The 27,022-nt window shown below is 40.2% G+C and overlaps 1 protein-coding gene across 4 annotated transcripts in view; it reads left to right on the top strand.

The window, feature by feature from the left end:
- MYO5A (myosin VA) overlaps window positions 1–27,022 on the top strand; it is a 196,726-nt gene that overhangs the window by 41,431 nt on the left and 128,273 nt on the right. For all 4 annotated transcript variants that reach the window (XM_059372844.1, XM_059372847.1, XM_059372846.1 and 1 more), the window contains exon 2: window positions 26,543–26,653. In XM_059372844.1, the coding sequence (XP_059228827.1) occupies window positions 26,543–26,653 (111 nt within the window). The remainder of the gene's footprint in view (window positions 1–26,542; window positions 26,654–27,022) is intronic.

Here is a 27,022-nt window from a genome sequence, read left to right as displayed (position 1 = left end):
TCAATCTGTAAGACAGGGGTAACAATGCCCAATGTTAGGTCAGAATGGACCTTGGTTTTTTGACCTCCTTGACCTAGATCAGGAAAAGAGGCCTGGACCTGGGAAAAAATAGACCATACAGTGGCCTCCTTTTTCCACTCCCTCCCTTACTCCCACCCCAACTTTAACACAGAACCTTATTCACAGAGGGACTCAATGAATACATATAGAGTTAAAATTTCACTTGAAAATGAATAGAAAGGGGGTGCCTGGGTGGCTCAGTCAGTTAAGTGTCTACCTTTAGCTTTGGTCATGATCTCAGGGTCTTGGGATTGAGTCCTGCATCAGACCCCTTGCTTGGTGGAGAGCCTGCTTCTCTGTCTGCCTGATCTGCCTGCCACTCCCTCTGCTTGTGCTCTTTCTCTCTCTTTGACAAATAAATAAATAAAATCTTTTTAAAAAAAGAAAAGAAAAAATGAATAGAAAAAATAAAAATGAAAAGCAATTTACCATAGAAATGTTGGTAGGACTATATCCTCTTGTCTATTTTTACAAACTTGTTAATTTAATTTTTTTTTTCGATTTTTAAAATTTGTTTGAGAGAGAGAGAGAGAGAGAGAGAGAGCATAAGCAGGGAGGAGAGGGAGAAGCAGGAGCTCTATCCAAGGACCTTGAGATCATGACCTGAGCTGAAGGAAGCCGCATCACTGACTGAGCCACTCAGGGGCCCCTCCTCTTTGTTTTTTTAAGACCCCTCCTTGTCTGTTTATGATGACAATGATCAATTTAGAATAATTTTATGTAGCTACTTAATGCCAGGCTCTTGAAATCATTTCTGAGGTTCAGCCCAAAGGATTTTCTGTAGTGTTTTCAAAAGAACAACATTCAGAGCTGACAAATAGATTTGCTTATTGTTATGGAAAATATTTAAGAAATTTAAATATAACTATCATAATGCTAAGAAAAAAAAAAGGCAACAGTCTTTATTCTTCTATGTTAAAGTTGTAGGGCTTTTTCTACTAAGAATTTTTATTATTTTTTTGTGTGTTTATTTCACTATTCCACTTCCCGATTTTGGTGTGTAAAATTACATTCATATACTAGAAGCATGTATTGTTAGTACCCATGGAAGTGGTTACTCAATAACTCTAAAAAGAGAGACTGTAAATGTTACACTGATTTACTTTTTTCTTTTTATATCATCTTAGTACATTGTTCAGTTCCTAAAAAGACAACTCGTTATTGAAGAATTCAGTATCTCATGATCTGATTGGAGGTTTCATGTGGGAGGGGCAGAAGAGAAGGAGAGAGAATCCCAGCCAGGTGCCATGCTCAGGGCAGAGCCTAATGCGGGGTTATATCTCATGATCATGAGATCACGAACTGAGGCAAAATCCAGAGCTGGATGCTTAGCCATCCAGCCACCCCTAGAGATCAACTAATTTCTTTTAAAATAGCTACTTAACTCATGTGACAAAACTTGAACTTTCTAGGCATTCCCTTAATTCCAGTAGTATTTGAAAATGCACTCTATGTCAAAAACTAATGATGTCCTATATATGTTGGCTAATGGAACATAATAAAAAAAAAGTTCTCGACTGTTCAAATTCAACACCCAAAACATTTTTTGACATTGAAATGATTCATCACCTGACAACCTTTGTTCACATAGCCAATTCTATTTTATTCTTTTTTTTTTTTAAAGATCAGTGTTCTGTCATTACTGATCGTTAGTAGAGGAGGAATCATTTAAAGTATTAGGAACTTCTGTGTCAGTTGAAGACTGATTAGAAATGAAGATCATTTTTAGTGATGGGTATTTCTTAGCTGAGAAGAGTTCTGTAATTATTCAACTCAGTCTCTTTATTATGATCACTCAAAAAGAACAGATAGTTTATTCAATTAAAAAAGACTATTAAGGGACGCCTGGGTGGCTCAGTTGGTTGGACAACTGCCTTCGGCTCAGGTCATGATCTTGGAGTCCCCGGATCGAGTCCCGCATCGGGCTCCCAGCTCCACGGGGAGTCTGCTTCTCTCTCTCACCTTCTCCTTACTCATGCTCTCTCTCCCTGTCTCTCTCTCAAATAAATAAATAAAATCTTAAAAAAAAAAAGACTATTAAATCAGAAAGTATATGGGGAAATAAGGATATAACTGCAATTTTTGTTTCTATCTACAAAGTTGTTTATTAATTTAGGAATATAAAAATATACTCTTATTCTGTGGCATCTCTTATAATGACCACTTTGGAATATTTAAATCTGCAAAAGCCTGTGAAAATTGAGAGAGTGGTCAGAGTTAAAGCTTAACTCCTGCCCATCTTTGTTCTGGTAATAGAAAGATTTAGGAGAATACAAGGCCTTTCCCCTAAATATTCACCTCTTCCCTCCCCAGGTATGGAAACAGGGGCATGTGTGAGTGTGTCTGTATGTGCGTGTTCTACTGTAGCTCCACAACTAACTACTCTTGTGTTCCAGTTCTTTGAATTCTAATTCAACTATACTTTGGAGGAAAATGTAATGTGCAAAAAGGAGGCACACATACAAAATGTTCAACTTCTTATAATTGTTGTAGAATACTTTTGATTCTGCTTGTATAGTTATTTAGTCATTTATCGAATGAATCTAATCAATTTAATTTTTATTAAAATGCAGTGTTACAGGTTAGCGACCTGTTCCCCTAGCTCACGTGTCTGTGTGTCAGAGCTCAACAGTCACCTTATATACTAAAACTGTTGAGGAGAGGTTTAAAACGTAGCCTCTCTAGTTCTGACTGACTTCCTAGGGCGGCTTCCAGCGCTCTAGCATCCCCATGCTTCTCCTATTTGGGAGAGGGCTGCCTACAGTTGCTTTCAGAAGAGATTAATACCACCAGAAGCAAGGCTTTTGGTCAGGACTGCTCATTTCTAGAGTGTGACATTAGTCATTTTTCCAATTACTGTGTTGTGATGCTAAAAGTTGAAGAACTACAATTAAGGTTATGATGAGGATGTGGACACGGCCATAAGCTAAGGAAAAGTTTCATCGGGTCTGGGAATGGGCCTTCAGATCCTTGCTACTGTGTCTTTTAAGGTCATTTGCTCAATTAAAATGCCTTCAGAACCTAGAATATTGGGTGGGGGGCAGATGTTTTTCTAAGTTATGGGATTAGAGTAAGTGGGAAGAAGTGCTGGGTGCTGAGGTTGGATTTTAAAAAATATTTTATTTATTTATTTGACAGACAGAGATCACCAGTAGGCAGAGAGGCAGGCGGGGTGGGAGGAGCAGGCTCCCCACTGAGCAGAGAGCCCGATGCAGGGCTCCATCCCAGGACCCTGAGATCATGACATGAGCCGAAGGCAGAAGGTTAACCCATTGAGCCCCCCAGGCACTCCCTAAGGATGGATTTTTCAGGATCGTCTGGATGTTTCTTGACGGCTAAAGGCCTCACACACATTGCTTTTTCTATTATTAAGTCTCTGATGCCACCCAGATGTCACTTTTTCCATTTCCTTCTCCTGAGACTTTAGCCAGGGCATTGCCATCATCAGTGTATGATAAATGAATTCACAGTGCTTACCACACCCACAGTCTCTTCCAAGGGTAACTTTAGCCCTCCCCACCACCCAGCACTCTGGACTCCTGCTGAGAACCAGATGATCCAGCCCTTCTGGGCAAGCTGACTGGGTCAGGGGAGGCCCTGACCCCAGGCTAGCTCACTCACAGGCTGGCCAGGGTCTTGTGATGTTGTCTCATTTCAAAAGTTCAGTCTAAACAGAGGCAGTAGTATTTAACTGAGTCATTCAGATATTCTGATTTGGGAATTGCAAGTGAGAAGGATAGAAAAGATAAAACAGAGAAGAATGGTATAGACATGTGGTGGTACCATTGCCGTGGTCCGTCAGAAATGCTACAGATCTTGGGGTCCCCTGAGGGCTCATTTGGTTAATTCAGATCATGATCTCAGGGTCCTGTGATCAAGTTCTGCGTCAGATTTCCTGCCTAGCAGGGAGTCTGCTTCTCCCTCTCCCTCTGTCCCTTCCACTGCTTGTGCTTTCTCTATCAAATAAATAAATAAATAAATAACATTTAAAAAAAAAATGCTGCAGACCCCTGTTGTTGAGCTTCCTGGGCCTGCCTTGGAATCAGCTATGCTTTAGTACTGGCCTCTATGAAACTCACCCTTTCTCTGGTTCCTTATTCCTTGGTTTCCACTGTATTCTTAATATATGCTCTTCCTATCCTTCCTTTGAATGAGCTTAAGTGACTCTCAATCCCTTGTAGTTATAAGCCCTTCAATACCTGAAGAAGAAGAAAAAAAAAAATGGTGGGTGATCTAAGAACATCATGGATCAGAGCCACAGCTCAGGAGTAGGGGATCAGCAACTTGGGACTCAGTCTCCCAGTTGTGAGCTGCTTCAACTTCTGTTTAATAGACAAATTTTAGGTTTTTGGGGGAGAAATTTCATTAAAAAACAACACAAAAACCCAGATTTTATATTTTAGAGCAGTTTTAGCTTCACAGCAGACTTAAGTAGAAAGTACAGAGAGTTCCCATATATCCTTGACCCCATACATACACAGCCTTTTTATTTAAAAAATATACTATGAACAACAACAACAACAAATCAAAGATAATTTTCACCTTGTTGAGTTGTTTTGGATGTTAGTGTATTGAAAGGTTTTTATTATTCTTCCTCTCTTGTTAACTTCACTGCTTCTATATTCTTATACTTATTTAAACTCCACCCTGATTTAGAGTTTCTGTGTGTTTCAGTATGGAATTGTTAGGGTATGGATGGTGTTGACTTCCTTTCCTCTCATCTCTGGGTACCCTCTTTCCTTTTCAGCAGTAGCAAAGAACTTGAGCCCATACACAAAAGACAACTATTAAGAATATGAGTTCTACTCTTTCCCAGTTCAATTTCCTCCACGTGATGCCATGAAGAAAGGCAGGCAGAGTCATAGACCCTTGGCTTATTTATGTTGGTTGTGTGTAGGCCAGTGGCAGAAAAAAGTGATGGTTGCTATATCCAAGAAGCTCACAGGTTCTGAGCAACCCCCTTTTATCTTTCGCCATATGATCTTTGCCCGTGTCTTCTGTGCAGACACACCCTGGGTCTTCCCTTTCTTTTGGTCACGGGAATATCAAAACTGTCCAGCCATTTCCTCTTTATGATGCCTGCATTTCCAAGTAGCATGCTGAGTGAGCTATGTTTTTGCTGACTGTGTCTTGTCCTTATAATTCCACTGATGTATTATATTTTGTTTCTGCTAACAAAATTAATATATAAAATATGCCCAACATGCATAATTGCATACTCATACCTTTTTCTTGATGAAAGTTCTAGACAATTCCTTCATCAAGTACTTCTTACACACCTACTATGTGCCAGGACTTTCATGATCTGAGCTCTGGGCATCTCTCTGGTTTCCTCTCATTTCTTACTACAGTGATTCTAAACTGCTTGTATTCCTCACAAATATTTCATTACCTTGTCTTCATTCACCCCTGTGGTCTCTGTGTAGAACATGCACCCCAGTTGCCTGGCTAACTCCTATTCACGTTATCTATTTATGTATCCCCTCCTTTGGAAAGCCACTCTGTGTTCTCTCTGCCCAGGCTGGGTGATGTTTGCCTCCTCTGGGCTCCCCCACCACCTTGTGCATACCTTCACTTACCATGTCATAGTATTTATCTGTTTGTGTCCTTGAGGGGAGGGCAAAAAACCCTTCTCATTTTTGTTTCTGCAGTTCTTAGAACAGTGTATGGTATAGAATATATGTATAATAAAGACTCCGGAACCACAAAGAATCGGTTATGGCATAACGTCAAATAGAAATTATTGTAGAATCTCCAGGCCATTCATGGTTACATTAAACACTGTTTTCGTTGCTATAGACGATTTACCTCCAATAAGGATGACCCTAGCTTCTGTTGCAACAACATGTCAGCCATGAGTTACAGGAACACCACCTGATTTTTACTGTACAAGGGCTGATCAGGATTTTGGCAACGTTGAGAAGGAATGTGCTTGAATCAAGTGCTGCCCCAACTTCTGTAGTCAATCAATGGACGTGATTATAAAGACTTAACCTAATGAGTATCTATAGTGTAGTCCAGCCCACAGGCAAATGCCAGGGCTCTCTCAGACTCTCCAGTTCCCCAAGTGGATGGATACAAGGGAAACCAAACATAAGGCCCCCCGTCGGTGCAGATGCTGTATCCCAGGGCCTAGACCTATGCCTAGTATAGAATTGGTACTCAGTAAATAGTTGCTGAATGAATGAAACATTTGGATAAATCGGTTTAGTCCTATGTAAAGGAAACTGTGGTTTGCACTTTGTAGCTCTGTGGATTTTGATTGTGCTGGAGGCACAGCTAAGGATTGAAGCTAAGGCGAGATGAAGCTAAGGAGGGTATTTTCCTGTGGGCCTCACTGTACCAGTCTCCAGCCTTTACTCTGTCTACTAAGGGAAGGGTGTGGGAAACTGAGCTGTGCAGTAATAAAGTATACTTTTTGCTGAGTCTTGATTTTGCTTTCCTTACACCATTTGTGCAGCTGTACAATTTCTTAGAGATCTATTCAGTCTGACTCAGAGAGAGAGAGAGAGATTCAGTGACAAGGAGAGCCAGAGGGAGGGGGAGGCACAGGGGGATGGTAGGGGGGTTGGGTGGAGAAAGAGAGAGAGCAGAGCACATGAGTGAGAGAGTGCTCATACTGAGCAGCTGAGAGACGGAGAGGCAGAGAGGGGCCAAGCCAGAGGAAGCAAAGAGACTCTCAGATCCTGAGACTCAGGGCATTCTGGGTCTGGTGCTGTGTCTGGTCTGAGCCAGCTTTGCAGTCTAGATGTATTGTCCTTGGGGTTTTAAGTTTGCTTATGAATGAGATGTTTGGATCAAATAATCTTTAACTTCTTTCTGGTTCTAAAATTCCACACTTTGTTTGTGGTTTGAAATAGCCAGGGGTTTTCCTGAATTCTGCAGGTGTTTCCTGGGTGAGTTAAAAGCTGAATATAAATAGATCAAATTGTAGATGGTCTAGGTGAAGTTCTTTGAGTTTTAGCTGAAGACTCTGCAGTTGTTTGACAATCAAGTTTCCATGGTGATTAGTATTTAGTTCTTATTTCTTCCTTCACACATGAAAAACAAAATAGACATGCTATAAAAGATTAAAAGAACTAATTTTTTTCCTGTCATAATCACTATTAATTCCTAGAATCAACTCTGATTGTATGGAGATAGGCCTCATTTATATAAAATAACAAATTTTGGGAGTGCCTGGCTGGCTCAGTCAGAAGAGTCTGTGAATCTTGATCTAGGGGTTGTGAGTTTGAGTCCTGTAATGGGTGCAGAGATTACTTAAATTTAAATAAATAAATAAATAAAATGACAAGTTTCAACTAAGTGCCTAACTTTTTTGAAAAGACTTTATTTATTTTTTTAAAAAGATTTTTTATTTATTTGAGAGATAGAGATAGCATGAGGGAGAGATCACAAATAGGGGCCTGACCAGGGAGCAGGGAGCTTGATTCCAGGCTTGATCCCAGGACTCTGGGATCATGACCTGGGCTGAAGGCAGATGCTTAACCGACTGAGCCACCCAGGTGCCTCAAGACTTTATTTTTTTAAGAGCAGTTTAATGTTCACAGCAAAATTGAGAGAGAGATACAAAGATTACTCATATACTCCCAGCCCCCCAGACATGTATAGCCTTCCCCATTATCAACTTCCCCCACCAGAGGGCAAATGAGGTACCTACATTGCCACTTTATAATTATCCAAAGCCCATAGTTTACATTGTAGTTCACTCTTGGTGTTGTACATTCTGTAGGTGTGGACAGATGTGTGTGACGTGTAGCCATTGTTTTATCACACAGAGTTTTTTCACTGCCCTACGAATCACCTGTGTTCTGCTTGTTCATCTCTTCCCCACTCCCACCCCATCTATCACTGATATTTTTATTGTCTCTGTCCATACTCGTCTTTTCCAGGATGTCCTGTAGTTGGAATCATATAGTATGTAGCCTTTTCAGATTGTTCCATGTGTTTTCATAGCTTGATAGCTCATCTCTGTTTAGCACTGAATAGTATTCCATTGTCTGGATGTACCACAGTTTATTTATTCATTCACCTACTGAAGAGCATCTTGGTTGATTCCAAGTTTTGGCAATTATGAATAAAGCTGCTGTAAACATCTGTGTTTTTTTTGTGTGTGTAGACCTGAGTTTTCAACCCCTTTGTGCAAATACAGGGTGTGTGATTACTGGATCATATGGTAGGAATATGTTTGGATTTGTATGAAACTACCAGATTGACTTCCGAAATGGCTGTACCATTTTGCATTTCCACAAGCAATGAGTGAGAGTTTCTGTTGTTCTCATCCTTGACTATGTTCTGAATTTTGGCCATCCTAATAGGTATATAGGGGTACCTCTTTGATGTCTTAATTTGCATTTTCCTGATGCTATGTGATGTGGAGCATCTTTTCATATACTTATTTGCCATTTGTAAATCTTCTTTGGAGAGGTGTCTTTTAAGATCTTTGGTCCATTTTTTAAATCATGTTAGTTGTTTCTTATTGTTGGGTTTTAAAAATTCTTTGTCTATTTTGGGTAATAATCCTTTATCCGATGTGTCTTTTGCAAATATTTTCTTGCAATCCAATTTGTCTTCTTATTCTGTTGATGTTGTCTTTCACAGAGCAGAAGTTTTTAATTTTAATGAAGTCCAACATATCAATTATTCATTTCATAGGTCATGCCTTTGGTATTGTGTCTAAAAAGATACCACCACACCGGGTCATCTAGATTTTCTCCTCTGTTATCTTCCAGGAGTTTTGGAATTTTGTGCTTTACATTTTAAATCTGTAATCCATTTGAGTTTATCTTTCTGAAGGTGTAAGGTCTGTGTCTGGATTCTGTTGTTTGGGGGAGTTTTGTCTGTTTGCTTGCTTGTTTTGTATGTGGATATCCAGTTATTCTAATAACGTTTATTGAAAAGACTATCTTGGCTCTATTGTATTACCACTGTCTTGTTCTTTGTTAAAGATCAGTTGACTGTATTTATGTGGATCTATTTCTGGCTTCTCTGTTCTGTCCCATTGATCTTTTTGTTTATTTTATTATTATTATTATTATTATTTTACCAATATCACACTGTCTTGATTACTATAGCTTTATAATAAGTCTTGAAGTCAGATAGTATCAGCCCTCCAACTTTGTTCTTCAAGATTGTGTTGGCTGTCATGGGTCTTTTGCCTCTTCATATAAACTTTAGAACCATTTTGTCAATATCCCTAAAATAATTTGCTGGGCTTTTGATTGGAATTGCATTAAATCTGTAGATCAAATTGGGAAGAACCAGCACCTTGACAATATTGAGTCTTCCTAATCATGAACATGTAATACCTCTCTATCTATTTAGTTCTTCTTTGATTTTATTCACCAGAGTTTTGTAGTTTTCCTCATATAAATCTCATACATGTCTTGTTAGATTTATACCTCAGTACTTCATTTTGGGAGGGGTTATTTCATTTTAAAGATTTTATTTATTTATTTATTTGACAGAGAAGTAGATAACAAGTAGGCAGAGAGGCAGGCAAAGAGAGAGGGGGAAGCAGACTCCTTGACAAGGGGGGAGCCCCATGTGGGTCTCCATCCCAGGAGTCTGAGATCATGACCCGAGCCGAAGGCAGAAGCTCAACCCAATGAGCCCCTCATTTTGGGGGGGCTTTAAAGTTAATGGTATTGAATTTATAATTTCAAGTTCCACTTGTTCGTTGGGGTGGTAGCTTTTTACGTAGTGTGCTTAATGTCTTATCCATAATTATACAGACATACACCTACCATTCATTCTTATGCCAGGCTGTGCTGGATGATAGAGATGATACAATACACAAAAAGAGACAGGATGGAGCTTACCAGGAGGAGAGAGAAAAATGTCAAGTCCTACCTGTACTGAGTGCTATAAAGGCACACAGAGCAATGGGAGCTAATCAATGAGGGACAATTTTCAGAAAAAGACCAAGTTGATGTTTGAAAGAAGCCTAGCTGTTAATCAGGGGAGGGGAGGAGAATTCCAAGCAGGGGCACAGATTGTGAGAAGTCTTTTGATGGAGAGAGTCTGGCATCTTTGAAGAACTGAAAGAAACAAGTGGAGCTGGCCACGAAAAAGCAGAGAAGTGTGGGGAGAGATAAAGCTGGAGAGGAGGGCAGGGGTTGCGCCCCAGACCAAGGCTAGGTGGGGCTGTGGGGACCTGGGTAGAGGAGACAGTGTGGGGTTAGAAGAGTCACTTTCAGAGACCGCTACATAAGCTTCACTTCCATCACAGGTGTGAACAGGTGGCTTTCTTTCACAGCTCTGTCCTACAAAGAAAGTTTCCTATCTCTTCAGGAGTGCACACACAGACTAATGGGGAAGAGCAAAGTTACACTGAGATAGAGTCCAGGGCAGGGCCAGATCCGCTGTCCAGCTCTGCTCCCCCTTCCCCAGAGAGGTCTCAACAACGGGTGTCACTAATTCATGGCTAGGCAAAACGGTCAATGCTCAGATGCTGTGGACTTTCAGCATTGGTCACAAAGAGTGTAAACCCTGAATGCACATCTGTGGTGTCAAGCTGCTCCATTACTGGGATATATGAATATATTTTGAACAGATTTAACCACAAAATGATGCTGTTTCACAACTTGCCTTTTTTCAATTAACAGAATCTTTCTATGTCAGTACATATAGACCTACTTATTCTTTCTTAGTATTCCACTGTAAAGATGCACCTTAATCTGTTAATTATATATTGCTGTAGTTTTATTAACCCTTTTATTAATATAGATGTATACTGACCTTTGTGTCATTTCTAAATTTTCACTTTTATAGACAATGCTGCAGAACAACTTTGGAAAGAATTATTTGTATTTTCTAATATCTCATGGGGAAGATTTCTAGATAGAGATTTTCTCAGTCATGGATATGCTTTCTTTTTTTAAACTTTTGGTTTATCAAAAAAGTAGCACTTACAAAAAAAAAGTAAAATATAGAAATACATAAAGTGCAAGATCAGAAGTCTGCTTTCCTCCCAGTTTGGTATGCATCCCTGAAATATATACTTTACATTGTAAAAGAAGTTATTAAATTTCTGTCTAAAAAATTGTGCCGATTAAAAAAAAAATTGTGCCTATTTATCTTATCACCAATGCATGAAAACACCTGATTATCTCCTTTCTTCCCAATCCATATTATTATCAACCCTTTCAGTCTTTTCAAATTCAATACATGAAATTTTAAATTGTGTTTTGAATTTGTATTTTTTTAAAGTAATAATGTGATTAAACATCTTTTCTTATGTTTAATTTTTTTAGTGGTGCTTTGGTGATTTTTTTTTTTTAAGACTTTATTTATTTGACAGAGAGAGAGAGTGAGAGAGGGAACAAAAGCAGGGGGAGTGGGAGAGGGAGGAGCAGGCTGAGCAGGGAGCCTGATGCAGGGCTTGATTCCACGACCCTAGGATCATGACCTGAGCTGAAGGCAGATGCCTAACAACTGAGCCACCAGGCATCCCGCCTATTTTTTTCTTTTCCCTGTTTTTGCTCTGGGGTTGTTTGTCTTTTTCTTATTTAATTTGTAAGAGTTCATTATACATTAAAAGGATTAGTTTGCTACAGATTTTTTTGGGCCAGTTTGCATTTTGACTTGGTTCATGATGCATTTTGCCACCCAGAAGTTTTTAAAATTTCTGTAAACATCTTTTGGGCCAGCCTTTATTGCAAATATAGGGCCTAGGTCAACTTTTTTTTTTTTTTAAATATTTTATTTATTTACTTGAGAGAGAGACAATGAGAGAGAGCATGAGTGAGGAGAAGGTCAGAGAGAGAAGCAGACTCCGCATGGAGCTGGGAGTCCGATGCGGGACTCGATCCTGGGACTCCAGGATCATGACCTGAGCCGAAGGCAGTCGTCCAACCAACTGAGCCACCCAGGCGTCCCCTAGGTCAACTTTTATAGCTGCTTTTTTTCCAACTAAAATTGAGCTAAAAGGATACTTAAAAAAAAAAAAAAAAGGAGGGGCTGAAGGACTAGGGAGGCAGCCTGGAACCCCAGAGTAAACATTTCTGTTCAGAAGTAGGCCAACAGTGTTCTTTTCCTTAGGTGACCCAACCAGCCTGCAAGGTATCCATTTGCCCTCTCCGAGTTTGCTCACTACAAGGTCGACCCACCCCCTTGCTCCTACCCTCTCCCCGTTTCTTACTCCCAAGGCTCTTATTTCCAGGGCAAGAATCTCCCCTCTTGCTCCCATCATTCATGAGGCAATACCAGCTGAACAGCCCTCCCAGCCCCTGCTCTTAGGGAAAGCTGACTCCCAGTCCCTTCAAAGCAACCCCCATTTGTCTAATATGAATGACATGTTGGAAGCAGTTATGTGTATACTAGATAAATCCAGTCTACAGACAAAATGTGAATGATAGTAGTATATGCATAATTGGGGGAAGGGAAAACAACTAATCACAGGCAGAAGTAGTGCAAGATGTGCCTTTTTTTTTTAAGATTTTTTTTTAATTTGTTTATTCGACAGACAGAGATCTCAAGTAGGCAGAGAGGCAGGATGAGAGGGGGAAGCAGGCTCCCCTCCGAGCCGAGAGCCCGATGTGGGGCTCGATCCCAGGACCCTGGGATCATGACCTGAGCCGAAGGCAGAGGCTTTAACCCACTGAGCCACCCAGGTGCCCCAAGATGTGCTTTTGATTATGTTTAAAGAACTGTCAATTAGAAAAATTGGTCACTCATTACTCGGCTTAAAAACCTTTAATGAATTCCTGTCTTCTGCAGTAGAAAGGTCAGAATGTCTCACATGGCATGTGAGGTCTTTCAGATCCTGATCCTAACCTGTTTTTTCAGCCAGCCACACACTATCCTGAGCACTTTCATTCGTCGCATAGTTATTGAGTACCTAGTACTTAATGGATAATTGTTCTAGGTTGGGGGTCCCTGCTTCTACAGGGGTTTCAGGCTAGATGGGGAGACAGATAATCCCAGTTTGTAGGGTGGCCAAGGAGTATTTTTCTGAGAAGGGGACATCTGAACTGAGACCTGAAGAGTGAGAAGGAACCAGTCTTAAGGAGAGTTGGGGGTTGGGGGAGGATGCTCTGGGCAGCGGGCTCAGTAATAGCCTTGAAGTCGGAAAGAGTTTTGGGTGTTCCAGGCTAGCCTAGTGAGAGCTCAGAAGGGAGAAGACCCCAGTGAAGTAATACTAAACCTCAGGTTAGGGGTTAAAGCACGTAGCGCATTGTAGATATAATAAAAAAATTCAGATTAAGCACAGTAAGGTGTTTAAATCTAGAAGTGGGGTGTGTGGGGTAGTGACAATAAAATGTAATGGTCTTTAAACTTTATCTCATTTAATTGTGTAACAACTCTCTGATGTACATACTATTTTTATTGAAGTAGAGTTGAAACACAGTGTTGCATTATTGTTTTCAGGTGTACAACATAGTGATTCCGTAGGTCTGCATGGTATGCCATGCTCACCACAACTGTAGCTACTGTCTGTCACTATACAGCACAATTACAGTACCATTAACTGTTGACATATGTATTATTAATTACCAGTTTCATGAATAAGGATCCTGAGAAAGGAAGTTGGATAATTTTCCTCAAGGTCACACTGTTGGAAAGTGTTGGAGTTACTAGGTCTGTCTGACTCCAAAGCCCATGTTCTTAACCTTGGCTCTGGATTCTACACTGTCTAATTGCTTATTTTGTAAGTGATAAAATTGAAATTCAAAGAGATTAAAAATAAGTCAGAATGAGTGGGAGGATGTGAAGCACTGTTCCAAAAAAAAAATTGGACCCTTCAATCTGGAAGGATAAAGAATGAACTTTTTGTCTGGTGGAAGCTCAGAAAGCTATGAAGCGCATGAAGAGGGCAACATGGACTTACTCGTTATATAAATAAGAACTCAGAGGCATCTTTTGAAGCTCAAAGAAGCAGTTATAGGTCAGATAAAAGGAAGTACTTTTTACACAGTGGGCGGTAAATAGAAGAAGCCCATTATCCCAGATATAGATTGAAAATAAAGTAAATTTAGAGTAGCTTTATGAAGGCTGTACAGTGAGTTAGCCAAACAAAACCTCCTATGTATGAAGAACACTAAAATACCAATGAGATTTTCTATAACAAAAATGTAAATATCTAGGAATATTGGGGAAAAATTAGGGGAAATTAACTCTGTATCATACTAGAAAATGAAAGCAATTTTAGCTGTCATAATTTTGCAATATTTAACAATTTTAGTTTTTTATGTATTAAGAAAAAAAAAGATCCATGAGTTTAAGTGAGAAGCTATATCCTTCCTCACTCATCAGAGACAGAATGAAATTCTTATTTCCAGAGAGATTCATCTTGGTCTCTGAGAAGGGTTGTGGTCAGGTCACTGCTGGGACACTAGCTTGACATCTGAGGAAAAGACTGAGGCAAAAGCTCTTTTGGAACCTTGGCTTGCTTGGGCTACATTTGTCTTTCAAGATATTCTCTCAGCATATACAGTGAGAGTTTTCTACCTAAGATTGAGTGACAGTTGATTTTGATCTTTCTGTTATTCCTTTTGTCCTACCAGTTCCTTTAAGTCCTGTTAAGAACCCACAACCAGTCTGTTTGCATGATCTTTAACAATTCAGTCATACCATTTTGCACCTTAGGGCTGTCACACTCGAGGGAAAAGCATGTACTACTGCTCTCTCTAAAAATTTGGGAATTGTTGAGTCAGTGCTTTATAGCCTCAATATCTAATTCTATTTTTTTAAATTTTTTTTTAAATTTTTCTAGAGATTTTATTTATTTATTTGACACAGAGAGAGAGAGATCACAAGTAGACAGAGAAGCAGGCAGAGAGAGAGGGGGAAGCAGGCTCCCCGCCGAGCAGAGAGCCCGACGCGGGGCTCGATCCCAGGACCCTGGGACCATGACCCGAGCCGAAGGCAGAGGCCCAACCCACCGTCAATATCTAATTCTTTCTGCTTCTTGGTTCTCTAGTAATTGTCTCACCATGCTGAATGTATAAGCATGGCCAGCAGCTCCTTGGGTTCAACATCACCTCTGCAGCTCTCCTCTTCTAGCGTAACTCTGGGGCCACCTGCCTCGATGGCCTTTAGCACGCATTTAGTTGTGCTTTTGATATTTCAAATGAACATGACAGACTTATATAATTAGCCTAACTTGTTGTATTTGCATTTAAAAATATTAATGCTACAAAGTGAAAATTGTAGGTTTTTTTTGAACAGTTTTTACAGGGATTCTGTTGATCAAAAGACTACTCTAGCTACAGGCCAGAGGGTTACATAGCATGTAAGATATAAACGTGAATACATTTATCAGCCTAGAAGCTCTTCATGTTAATGCATGTTCTGTCCTTCATTTTTTTTTTTTTAAAGATTTTATTTATTTATTGACAGAGAAAGACACAGCGAGAGAGGAAACACAAGCAGAGGGAGGGGAGAGGGAGAAGCAGGCTTCCCACCGAACAGGGAGCCCAATGTTGGGCTCCATCCCAGGACCCTGGGATCATGAACTGAGCCGAAGGCAGTTGCTTAACCAGCTGAGCCACCCAGGTGCCCTAAGCAAGTATTTAATTGGTAGAACTTCAGGGTACAGGAGGTAAGTTATAAATTTTTAAGTCACTCATGTTAATATTGTACATCTTTTAATAAGATGTAGTTTACTGGGGTGCCTGCGTGGCTTAGTCGTGAAGCGTTTGCCTTCAGCTCAGATCATGGTCCCAGCATCCTGGGATCGAGCCCCCCATCGCTTAGGGCTCCCTGCTCAGCAGGAGCCTCTCCCTCTCCCACTCCCCGTGCTTGTGTTAACTTTCTCACTGTCTCTCTCTCTGTGTAAAAAAATTAACAAAATCTTAAAAAAAAAAAATGAAGTGTTTTTTATTATGTTCAGTTAGCCACTCTGTACTACATAGTTTTTTTGTTTTTGTTTTTGTTTTTTTTTTACTACATAATTAGTTTTTGATACAGTGTTCAGCTGTTCATTAGTTTAGATTGACACCTAGTGCTCATCACAATATGCATCCTCTTCAATACCCATCACCCTGTTACCCCCTGCCCTCACCCTCTCCTCTCTGAAACCTTCAGATTGTTTCCCAGGGTCCATAGTCTCTCATGGTTCATCTCCCTCTCTGATTTCTCCTCCTTTGGATTTCCTTCCCTTCCCCTATGTTCCTCCATGCCTTTGCTTATGCTCCACATATGAGTGAAGCCATATGACAATTGTCTTTCTTCTGCTTGACTTATTTCACTTAAAATGTAGTTTTCTTCTTCTTCTTCTTTTTTTTTTTTTTAAGATTTTATTTATTTGAGAGAGAGACAGTGAGAGAGAGCATGAGTGAGGTCAGAGAGAGAAGCAGACTCCCCATGGAGCTGGGAGCCTGATGCGGGACTTGATCCCAGGACTCCAGGATCATGATCCGAGCCGAAGGCAGTCGTCCAACCAACTGAGCCACCCAGGTGTCCCTTGTTTTCTTTTTTTTATTTAAAAGATTTTATTTACTTATTTAACAGACAAAGATCACAAGTAGGCAGAGAGACAGGCAGAGAGAGAAGGGGAAACAAGCTCCCCACTGAGCAGAGATTCCCAATTCGGAGCTCTGTCTCAGGACCCTGGGATCACGACCTGAGCTGAAGGCAGAGGCTTAAACCACTGAGCCACCCAGGGGCCCCTGTTTTTTTGTTTTTTTGTTTTAAGATTTTATTTATTTATTTGACAGAGAGAGAGAGAGATCACAAGTAGATAGAGAGGCAGGCAGAGAGAAGGAAGCAGGCTTCCTGCTGAGCAGAGAGCCCGATGGGGGACTCTATCCCAGAACCCTGGGATCATGACCTGAGCCGAAGGCAGAAGCTTAACCCACTGAGCCACCCAGGCACCCCAACATGTAGTTTTTTAAAAAATGATTTTATTTATTTATTTGATCGAGAAAGACACAACCAGAGAGAACACAAGCAAGGGGAGTGGCAGAGAGAGAAGCAGGCTTCCCACTGAGCAAGGAGTCCGATGCGGGGCTCCATCCCGGGACCCTGGGATCATGACCTGGGCCAAAGGCAGACACTTAATGACTGAGCCACCCAGGTGCCCTGTCCTTCATTTTTAAAGTAATCTGTTATTGAGAAATGCTGTTTTGTTTGCGCAAACCAGCTTGTATTTTGAAGAGTGGATGACTGGGTTACCTTTTTCCACTCATGCTTTTAGTTTGTAGCTAATTAAATTATTTTCATATCTATTCTGTGGCTTCTGTCTTGACTGGCTTTCATTCTTTTTTTTTTTTTTAAGATTTTATTCATTTATTTGACAGAGAGAGATCACAAGTAGGCAGAGAGGCAGGCAGAGAGAGAGGGAGAAGCAGGCTCCCTGCTGGGCAGAGAGCCTGATGTGGGGCTCGTACCCCGGACCCTGAGATCATGACCTGAACCGAAGGCAGAGGCTTTAACCCACTCAGCCACCCAGACACCCCTTGACTGGCTTTCTATATAACATCCTTCACATTTCAAATATGTGGAAGCTCTGTGGCTCCTAAGGACTCATCTATTCATTTATTCATTCTCTTGACAGATGTCTCTTGAACATCTAGCTGCTAACCACTGGGCCAGGTATGGAGGTGATGCCAGTGGATAAGTCACAGATCCTGTCTTCAAAAAGGTCACAATCTAGTTAAAAAGAGGGGCATGTGAAAAGATAATAATAATTGAATGCAGCAAGGACATAGGCAGAGGTAAAAACCAGATATTGTGGATAGTCCAAGCAGGAGCCCCTGCTTCCTGAAAGTCATAACACTGAAACTGTTTTCAAAGTGCATTGTATTTTTCAAGTTCTGTCCTAATCAATAAAAGCTACAAAAGTTTCTTTTTGACAAAGTCTTAATAATTAGAAGGAAAAGGTACAGAGACATAAAAAAAAGGAGATATGGGTAAGAACAATGTATATAATAATGATCTAATGTTATTTACTCAATTTTGACATGCATAATTTTTTTTTTTTTTTTTTTTTACATTAGGAATGCATCTTGTCATTGGTGGTGTCTTAGACTGGATGAAATCGGACCTTCATTTATTCAAAAGATAGTTGTTGAGCATCTGTTACAGATCAGACACTATATTTAGGCTTGGGTATCAGTTTGGAGCAATATAAACACGGTCCCTGTCCTCATAGTCTTTATAGTGAAGAAAATGTACAGGATTATATGAGAAAAACATAGCAGAGGGGCTCAATTTAGATAGATCAGGGAGGTTCTTCCCAAATAATAAATATTCAAGCTGAGATGTGAAAGGTGAGTAGAATCAGTCATACAACCAGTTAGGCTAAGGGTTCCAAGCCAAGGGAAAGCATGAAGGAAGGTCTTGAGGCTTGAGGCCACATGGATTGTTCAAGTAGTTGAAGAAAAACCAGTGCAAATGGTCCTTGGTAGAGTGAAGAGAAGGGCTAAGCAATGGGGTAGTGGAAACTCTCCTGAGATGTGGGTGGTTCTCCAAAAATTACATGTGCCCAGTAATGCAAGACCCTAGAGCCTTATATGAATGCTTTATCCTGAGTTATTAAGGTTTTTTTTTTTTAAGATTTTATTTATTATTTATTTGACAGACAAAGATCACAAGTAGGCAGAGAGGCTGGCAGAGAGAGAGGAAGAAGCAGGCTCCCCGCCAAACAGAGAGCCCGATGCGGTCCTTGATCCCAGGACCCTGGGACCACAACCTGAGCCAAAGGCAGAGGCTTTGACCCACTGAGCCACCCAGGTGCCCCCTGAGTTATTAAGGGTTTTAAGCAAGGGTGAGACATCAGCAGATTTTTCCATTTCAAAACAACCACTCTGGCTGCTGAATTGGGAATGCGGGAGAAAACTTGATAGAGAGCTATTTCTAGCATCAGGGTAAAAGATGATGGTGCTAGGACTTCGGTGTTGGCAGTGGAGGTGGGGAGAGATGGAATGAAGGTAGTTGTATGTTAGAGGTAGGACTTCATGATAGATTTGATATAAGAGTATAGGAGACTATCAGTTTTCTCCCAAGAGCAGCTAATTAGCTGGGTGGAGATGCCTGTCTATTACTGAAGTGGGGATACTGTAGGAAGGACAGATTTAACAGCAAGTGGAAACAAAGACTTCTATTTTGGGCGTGTTAAATTTAAGATGCCTATGAGATTTCTAAATAGAAATCTTAGATAGTTATATGGGTTTGTAGATTTGGAGTTCAATGGAAAGATCTGGACTAGAGTTAGAAATTTGGGGAAATTTTGCATAGAAACTCATGAGGGTGGGTGGAATACAGGGTAAATATAAAAATAATAGCAGTGATAGTAATATTAATATTAATGAAGATGCTTGGTGCTTACTTACTGCCTTCTATGGACTAAGCACTGTTCTGAATACTTTCCATATATTAACAGTTTTAATCCTTATGATAACTCCATTTAGTAGGCATTATTACTACTCTCATTGTCAATGAGGCACAAGAAAGCCTCAGAGCTAGTAAATAACAAAACCCAAACAGTCTGGTCCTAAAGCCTGACTATTAGAAGAGAGAACAGAACTACCTCAGGGATCTGGGCAATTCCAACATTTAGAGGGAGGACAGAGAGAGGACAGAGAAGGAGGATCTTGCACAGGAAACTGAAAAGGAGTGAAAGTGATTTGAGGGAACCGTGAGGATGGGATGTCTCAAACCAGGCAAAAAATGTTCCGGCACCTGGGTCAGTGTCAAAACCTGCTGAAAGGTGGGCAGTTAGAGGACACATAGCCATTAAATGGGTGATGAGGATGGGGAAGGGGTTTCCCAAACTTGGGGATAACGGGAGTAAAAGAGGTAGATACGGAAGAGCCACATGGTGTTTGCAGTTGTTAGAGGGTAAAGGACAAGTCAGGAATGGTGAGAAATGAGCCTGGTGAAGTTGGCAGGGTCCAGATCATGAAAGACTTGTAATGTGTCCCAGGTTAGCATCAGACCATGATCTTAGCCAGAAGTGTCTATCCCCAAAGCTGGGAGCAAAACAAAGGGAGCCACCAGTTCTTAATGGAAGGGAACTACATACATCCTGATGTCTCCTTATCTGTATTATCTCATACACCATATATGTTGTCTGATTTATTCAAAACTTACCATGTTGGGACATTTTATTTGATATTTAAAAATTACCCATGACTTCTTTCAGCACCCAATCATTGATCAGATGATAGATATTCTGTGTGGGAGGAAGACATCTATCTATATACAGAGGCCTGTACATAGTTACCATGACCATGTATGTACCCTGTTCTCTAAATTGGGAGCAAGTGTTAAAAATGGTAGGAAGGTGTGAAGTTTGCTTAACTGGGCAACTTTGGTCACAATCAGGAGAAAGCAATTAATTTGGATTATATTGGTCTTATTCTTCCTCATTCTTCTTAAGCATCTTGAAGTTCAGGATCATCCTGGGTTTGAATCTTGTCTCTGTTCATTTATTAGCTGAGTGATTTGGGGGCCAGTTATTTAACCACTCTCTGTCTGTTTGTTGAATGAAGAACCTCTTTAATAATAATGATTATAGGGGCGCCTGGGTGGCTTAGTGGGTTAGGCCGCTGCCTTCGGCTCAGGTCATGATCGCGGGGTCCTGGGATCGAGTCCCGCGTCGGGCTCTCTGCTCAACGGGGAGCCTGCTTCCCTATCTCTCTCTCTCTCTGGCTGCCTCTCCATCTACTTGTGATTTCTCTCTTTAATAAATAAAATCTTAAAAAATAATAATAATGATTATAAAGAGTATTGCAAGAATTACGTAAAAGACAGAAAAGTGAAACAAAGCCTAGGGAAACAAAGGCCTTGTGATGAAGATGATCAGTATGGTTCCTTTCTTTGTTGGTGATTATGTTTTGCCTTTGATTATTTTACTTGTTTAAAATTTTGTAATTTATCCTCAACTACCACTAGCTAATTATAGATGGAAATAGTCATTTTTCTTGATGTGCATATTAAGACTGTGCTTCTAAAGTGAGACCTAGTTCTAAAAATAGTTTTTACAGCAATGTTAAAGAATGGCAGTGTCTAAAAATATTCATTCCAAAGTTCTGCCATCTTCATATGAAATTCTAGAGAAGTAGGATTATTTAACTTTTGCTTGTATCCAATAATTTGAAGAGTTCTTATTTTTTTCAAAAGTTTAAAATAATTTCAATTCCTGCTAGAAGCTGACAAATTCAGTTTACTTTTAAATCATGCACATTTTGGGGCATCTGGGTGACTCAGTTGGCTAAGCGTCTGCCTTTGGCTCAGGTCATGTGCCCAGGGTCCTGGGGTCGAGTCCCACTTTGGGCTCCTTGCTCAGCGGGGAGCCTGCATCTTCCTCTCCCTCTGCCTGCTGCTCTCCCTGCATGTGCTCCCTTGCTCTCACACATGCTCTCTCTCTATCTGACAAATAAATAAATAAAATCTTAAAAAAACAAACATGAATTTTGAAGGCATGGAGACATGGGTTTGTGTTGCGAGGGAGAGGGAAGAATATTTCATTACTTCTCTACTCCCTACATGTCTGTCTTTTTTCCTTCTATCACACCATGATTTCCTATGTAACTCAATCATCTAATGTTGCTTACATCTTTCTCTATTTCTGGAAATTATAGACCCTTCCAGAAGATTCTGAGAGCCTCTTTCCCATACTTCTTTTAGTGTGCCCTCTTAGAGTATAATGTATGAGGCCAAGAACATTCACTTAACAAAGGTTCATGCACAAATTATTATAGACAGGCCCTATATTAAGTGCTGAAGAGACAAGGATAAAGAAGATAGACCCCTACCCCCAAGTGTATATATATACACTTCACAGTTGCTGAAGGGATATTAGGCACACAAAATTTTCATTTAGTGGGATGAGAATTCTAGTGAAGATTATATGAGGTAATGGGAACCTTGAGAATGGAGTGCCAAATGATGAGGAAAGAAAGGCTTCTAAGGAGGAGGTAGTACTTTAACACAGATATGAAGGATAAATGGGAGTCTATTGGTTGAGAAAGGGAAGGATTGTGTTCCAGAAGTATATATTTATTTCTTCCATCGCGAACACAATCTATATACATAGATATGTATATATAATATATGCGTGTGTGTATGTGTAATATATATACATGTATATGTGCATTTGCTTTAAGGTAGTAGTTCCTGATCTTTTCTTACACCAAAATATGTCATAAGGTTTATGGAATTACTTGGAACCATATAGAGCATCAGTGTTACTATCAGGATTCTGAGGAGACGTTGTTGATAATTCAGAATTTTTCTCCTGCTTCAGTGCATGTCCTAGGACACTTAGTGTTTATCATAACCTTGTTTGAATTGTCACATAAAGCATTCATTTTTTAAAATTTTATTTATTTGTTTGACAGAGAGAGAGATCACAAGCAGGCAGAGAGGCAGGCAGAGAGAGGAGGAAGCAGGCTCCCTGCTGAGCAGAGACTCAATCCCAGGACCCTGAGACCATGACCTGAGCTGAAGGCAGAGGCTTAACCCACTGAGCCACCCAGGTGCCCCTAAAGCATTCATTTTTGCAAACATGCAGGAACCAAGGCAGATTCTATGTTGCCAAGCTGCTTGTGACTTAATAGGGGAGCTAGGAGAGATGTGCACATGTGCTGTATGAAAAGTGAGTAAGGGATTTGGGAGTTTGGGGGAGGGGAGAGAATCACATGGGTCAGATTTTTTTGGGGACTCAGGGATTGTTCATTTACTCAGTGCTGTCAGTCTTGTTCCCAAAGTTTCTGAGGCTTCAGAAAAACTGCTCGTGGTGCCCACATCTCAGAGCTCCTTGACTGACAAGTGCAAGTTAGCAAAATTTCTAGTGAGTCATCTGCATTAATCAAGAACATCTTGAGTGTTGTCATTGTGAGAGGATACAAAAAGAAAGATGACTCATGCCTCCTTACACGTACAGGGATGGGTGTAATCCGAAGAAGGTAGGAGGGCCATGTTAGGCTGAGCTAGCTCTGTTTGTGCCCCTTTCGGAAGTACCAGTGCAAGCCTGTCTCCCAAACTCACCTTTCCAGGGCTCTGGCATTAGACCCTGTCATTATTACCTCATCATTGCCAGGCAGGCCTTTTTAAGCTGTACTGCAGACAGACAGATGGTTTTTATTTCCCTTGTAAGCTATTACACAACTTAACTCTGTGGTAGCCTTATTTACTCAGATTTTGCCTGTTATCATAATATTTAGCTCATCTCCATTTTGTCCTTACTCTCCTTTGTCATCAGGAGTTCCTTTGAATTGTCCTGAATCTTCTTTGATGTGTTTACATTGTAATGTTAACTCTTCTAAGCCTGTTTATGTTTCCTTCATCTCCCACAGTTTTTTTTGGCTGTAGTCTCAGTACCTCAGACCCCAAATCCTTGCTTTCCCTTCTCCTGCTGGTTTCTACAGCAGTTAACTCTGCGGACCACTTCACAGATCTCTCTTCTTTTGGCCTCTGACCTTCTCTTGGCCTTCCCCATCTCTAGTGTGCTTTGTGGACTCAGGGAAAATCCTGAAGTAGGCCTGTGATGTGCCTCTGCACCTCTTGTCCCAGTTCTCCCACCTTTTTTCCATACCTTGTCCTACCTTTATTTATCTTGTGTGCTGCTCACCCACCATGGGTAAGGGAGTTGACCAACCTTAGAGAGGATTCCCGGGTGCCTTTAAGGAGTATATAGTCTGGCGTGGGAGGTAGATTGATCTGTAAATAGCTAAAATAAGGTCTGAGGTATCCTAAATGTGATATTCAAGAGACAAAATTGGAGTAGTGTGAGTAGGAGAAAAGAATGAAGAGCATTGCAGGAAAGTCTCACTCTCTACTAGCTAATTATAAGACTGCAGCCTTGCATGACATTGGACCCTCCCTTGTCTTGTTGGGAGCTGTGTCCCGTCTGATTCGCTTTGGCTAGGGTTATCTTTTGCTTCTGTTTTCCCTGGGAAATGCTGAGCAGACTTAGTGGGTATGTGTGCCCACCCCTGTTTCTGATTCCTTCCTGAACCTTGCTGTTGTGTTCCATTTCCATGTTTCTCTTATGATCTTGGGGCCTTGTCTTGCCACTGCAGTCTTCCTGCAGTCTCCCCTCAGGATGTGGCTGGACAAGTTCAGTCCTCTTTCTCAGGGCTGCTGTATGTATTCTCACTGGTGGCCTAGGGTAAAAGAAGAAAGTATGGTTGGAGGTGACAGAGACGATAGGAAGGGCATTGTCAGGTTGGAATTTCTCTCGGTTGCAGCAACTAAGATATATATATATTTCCCAGACTGACCCAGTTCTGGTAGGGTTGTTTTTGCACAGTCACCAATTTCATAGGTTAGGGTGGAAAAGAACCATAAAAAGACAATGGTAATAATAGACTGAGTTCTGACCTATTTCTCCTTGGATACTTTCCCAAGAGACAGAGATAGGATAATGGGGGATTTGGTTGTCAGGATGATGTTTGGTGTTTAAATACCTTGCCTGTGGTGAGTGTAAGGTCCGAAGCCCCCCTATACTGTTTATAAGTGTTGTTAACTCCCTGCTCTTGGAAATCTAGCCTTTGGCAAGAGTGCATATCACTGATGCAAATCACAGGAAGGTGCATCTTTCTAGATTTAGTTAAAAATCTCCTCCTGTTCAGAGCAGGTCAGTCATGCTTCTACAAACTCACGTAGATCCATTTTGCTTTTTTGTGCTTTCATCAGTCAGGGTAGTAGGTAATTTCATGACTCTGAATCTCACATACTACATATCTCTTCTGGAACCAGTAAACCCTTCCAGAGAAAGTTGAATAAAATACTGGCTCTCTAAAGTGAGCTTCAGAGTGGGAGCAGTTGGTACACATAATGTTTATTGAATGACTAACATTTTAGTAAACATTTGTAAAGCCTTAGTAGCCTCTGGTAAATTTACTGACAGCTGTTACTCAGTTTGTGGACTGTGTAACTGGGAGGAAAGTAATAAAACAAATTTCAGTGACATATTTACAAATAATATTAGCAATCATTTCTTATGGAATACACACTTGGTAGCAATCTCAACCTGTACTTACCTATTGGTTTATGCTTTTCACAAAGTTTCTATGTATGAAAGCCCTTGAGATGATCTAAGTGAGTACTGCTGTCATCCCATTTTACAGATGCCTGAAATAAAGGTTAAGATGCCTGTGAGATAGTCATAACCTAGTTCAGTACTCTTTCCTTTGCAAACTGTTGAGACAAAAAGTTTTGATGAATCTGTAATAATAAGAGAAAAGTAAAGCAATGACACATTTTTTTTTAACCATTCTACTTTTATTCAATTTATGCCCTTTATTCTGAGATTCTTTCCTTAAATACTAAGTGCCCAGCTGTGAACCTGCTATGTCCACAGGTACTTAATACAATGTTGAACAGGCAGACATGGAGTGTATTCTAAAGGAGGAGGAGAAATAATAAATAAGTAAAGAAGCGATCACATTAATAGTAAGTTCAAGTAGTAATACAAGCTTGAGGAAAAGAAAGCAGAGAAAGGCTGGTGGTGGTATTATTTTTATATGTGATATATTCCTGAAAATGAACATCAAAGTTTAATGTACATAAAGGGAGATTCCTTCCTGAGAAACCCAAGCAATCATAAAACTTTTCTTCAATGTGGTGTTTGGAGGACTCATTCATGTTAACATATATTTTTCTCTTTCTTCAAAATTGATCCAAAGTCCAAAATTGGGTTAAGTCCAAAAGTGTCTGTTTGAGGCTAAAGATCTGCTGCTTCAGGAACCCCTGATGACTGATTACCAGACCTTTCATGATATTGAGGCTATGAGAGCCAACTTATTGTTGGTCCAATATACCATTTTCACTCATCTTTATTTAACAATGAAGACAAACTACTAGACAACAATGCTTTCTTAATTTTTTTCTTTTTAATTAACAACAGAGCTTTCTTCAGAGAAAATTCCAGATGCCCCGTCTATAAAGCTACTGTGGCTCCAAGCTACAAGCTTACTCTCCTCTTTTCCACACCTTAATGGCCTCTGAGGAATTCATAAAATCTTTGCAGAACACAGGATGAAACCCATAATCAAAGATTCAAATTGCTATTATAAAAAGATAGCTGTATTGTTGAAGCTGGCAGAGCCACCATATCCAGCTTCACAATCATGTTTTCAGATTTTTGAAGGTCCATATTCAATGAAAAAATAGATTTATATGTAGATTTACCTGAAATTACATCTCCAGGTGACATTTACTACATAAAGCAAATTCAAACTTTAATTGTAGCTGTTTGTTCAGAGCATACTTTTCCCTCCAATTTTATTGAGATATAATTGACATATGATACTATGTATGTTTAAGGTATACAATAGAATGATTTGATTTACATGTATTTTGACATTATTACCACAATACAGAGCATGCTTTTTATATAATGTGGGCATGATGGTACTACTGGGACTGAAGTACTTTTATGCAACTATGAATTTAAAAAGTAAATTTCATATTGGCCAAGATTTATTCTTTTATAAATTGTTTCATCATATATAAATCATGATGTGTTTACATATTATTGTAAATGAATTGATTTGCTAGTTTAATTTTTTGTTTATTTGTCTTCTAGTTTGCCAGAGTTTGGATACCTGATCCTGAGGAAGTTTGGAAGTCAGCAGAGCTGCTCAAAGATTATAAACCAGGAGATAAAGTCCTCCTGCTTCGCCTTGAGGAAGGAAAGGTAAAAATTTTGCTTTTATTTGTTGTTACTGGCATAAAGTGAAGTGAATTCAAAAGTGTGAGTTTGCTGTGACATATCTGACTTCATTTGGAAGTCAAAATATTGAATTAATCTAATATTTTCACTTACTAAATTAAAAAAAATAGCAAAAGGGCAAACTCAGTTTTCTATCCCAATGGGTTAATGAAAATGTCAAAACTTTAAAAATCCGGGCGCCTGGGTGGCTCAGTGGGTTAAGCCGCTGCCTTCGGCTCAGGTCATGATCTCAGGGTCCTGGTATCAAGTCCCGCATCGGGCTCTCTGCTCAGCAGGGAGCCTGCTTCCTCCTCTCTCTCTCTGCCTGCCTCTCTGCCTACTTGTAATCTCTGT

Source organism: Mustela nigripes, chromosome 13, assembly GCF_022355385.1.
Source record: "Mustela nigripes isolate SB6536 chromosome 13, MUSNIG.SB6536, whole genome shotgun sequence".
Classification (NCBI taxonomy): domain Eukaryota; kingdom Metazoa; phylum Chordata; class Mammalia; order Carnivora; family Mustelidae; genus Mustela; species Mustela nigripes.
This window is presented reverse-complemented; position numbering and strand designations above follow the sequence as displayed.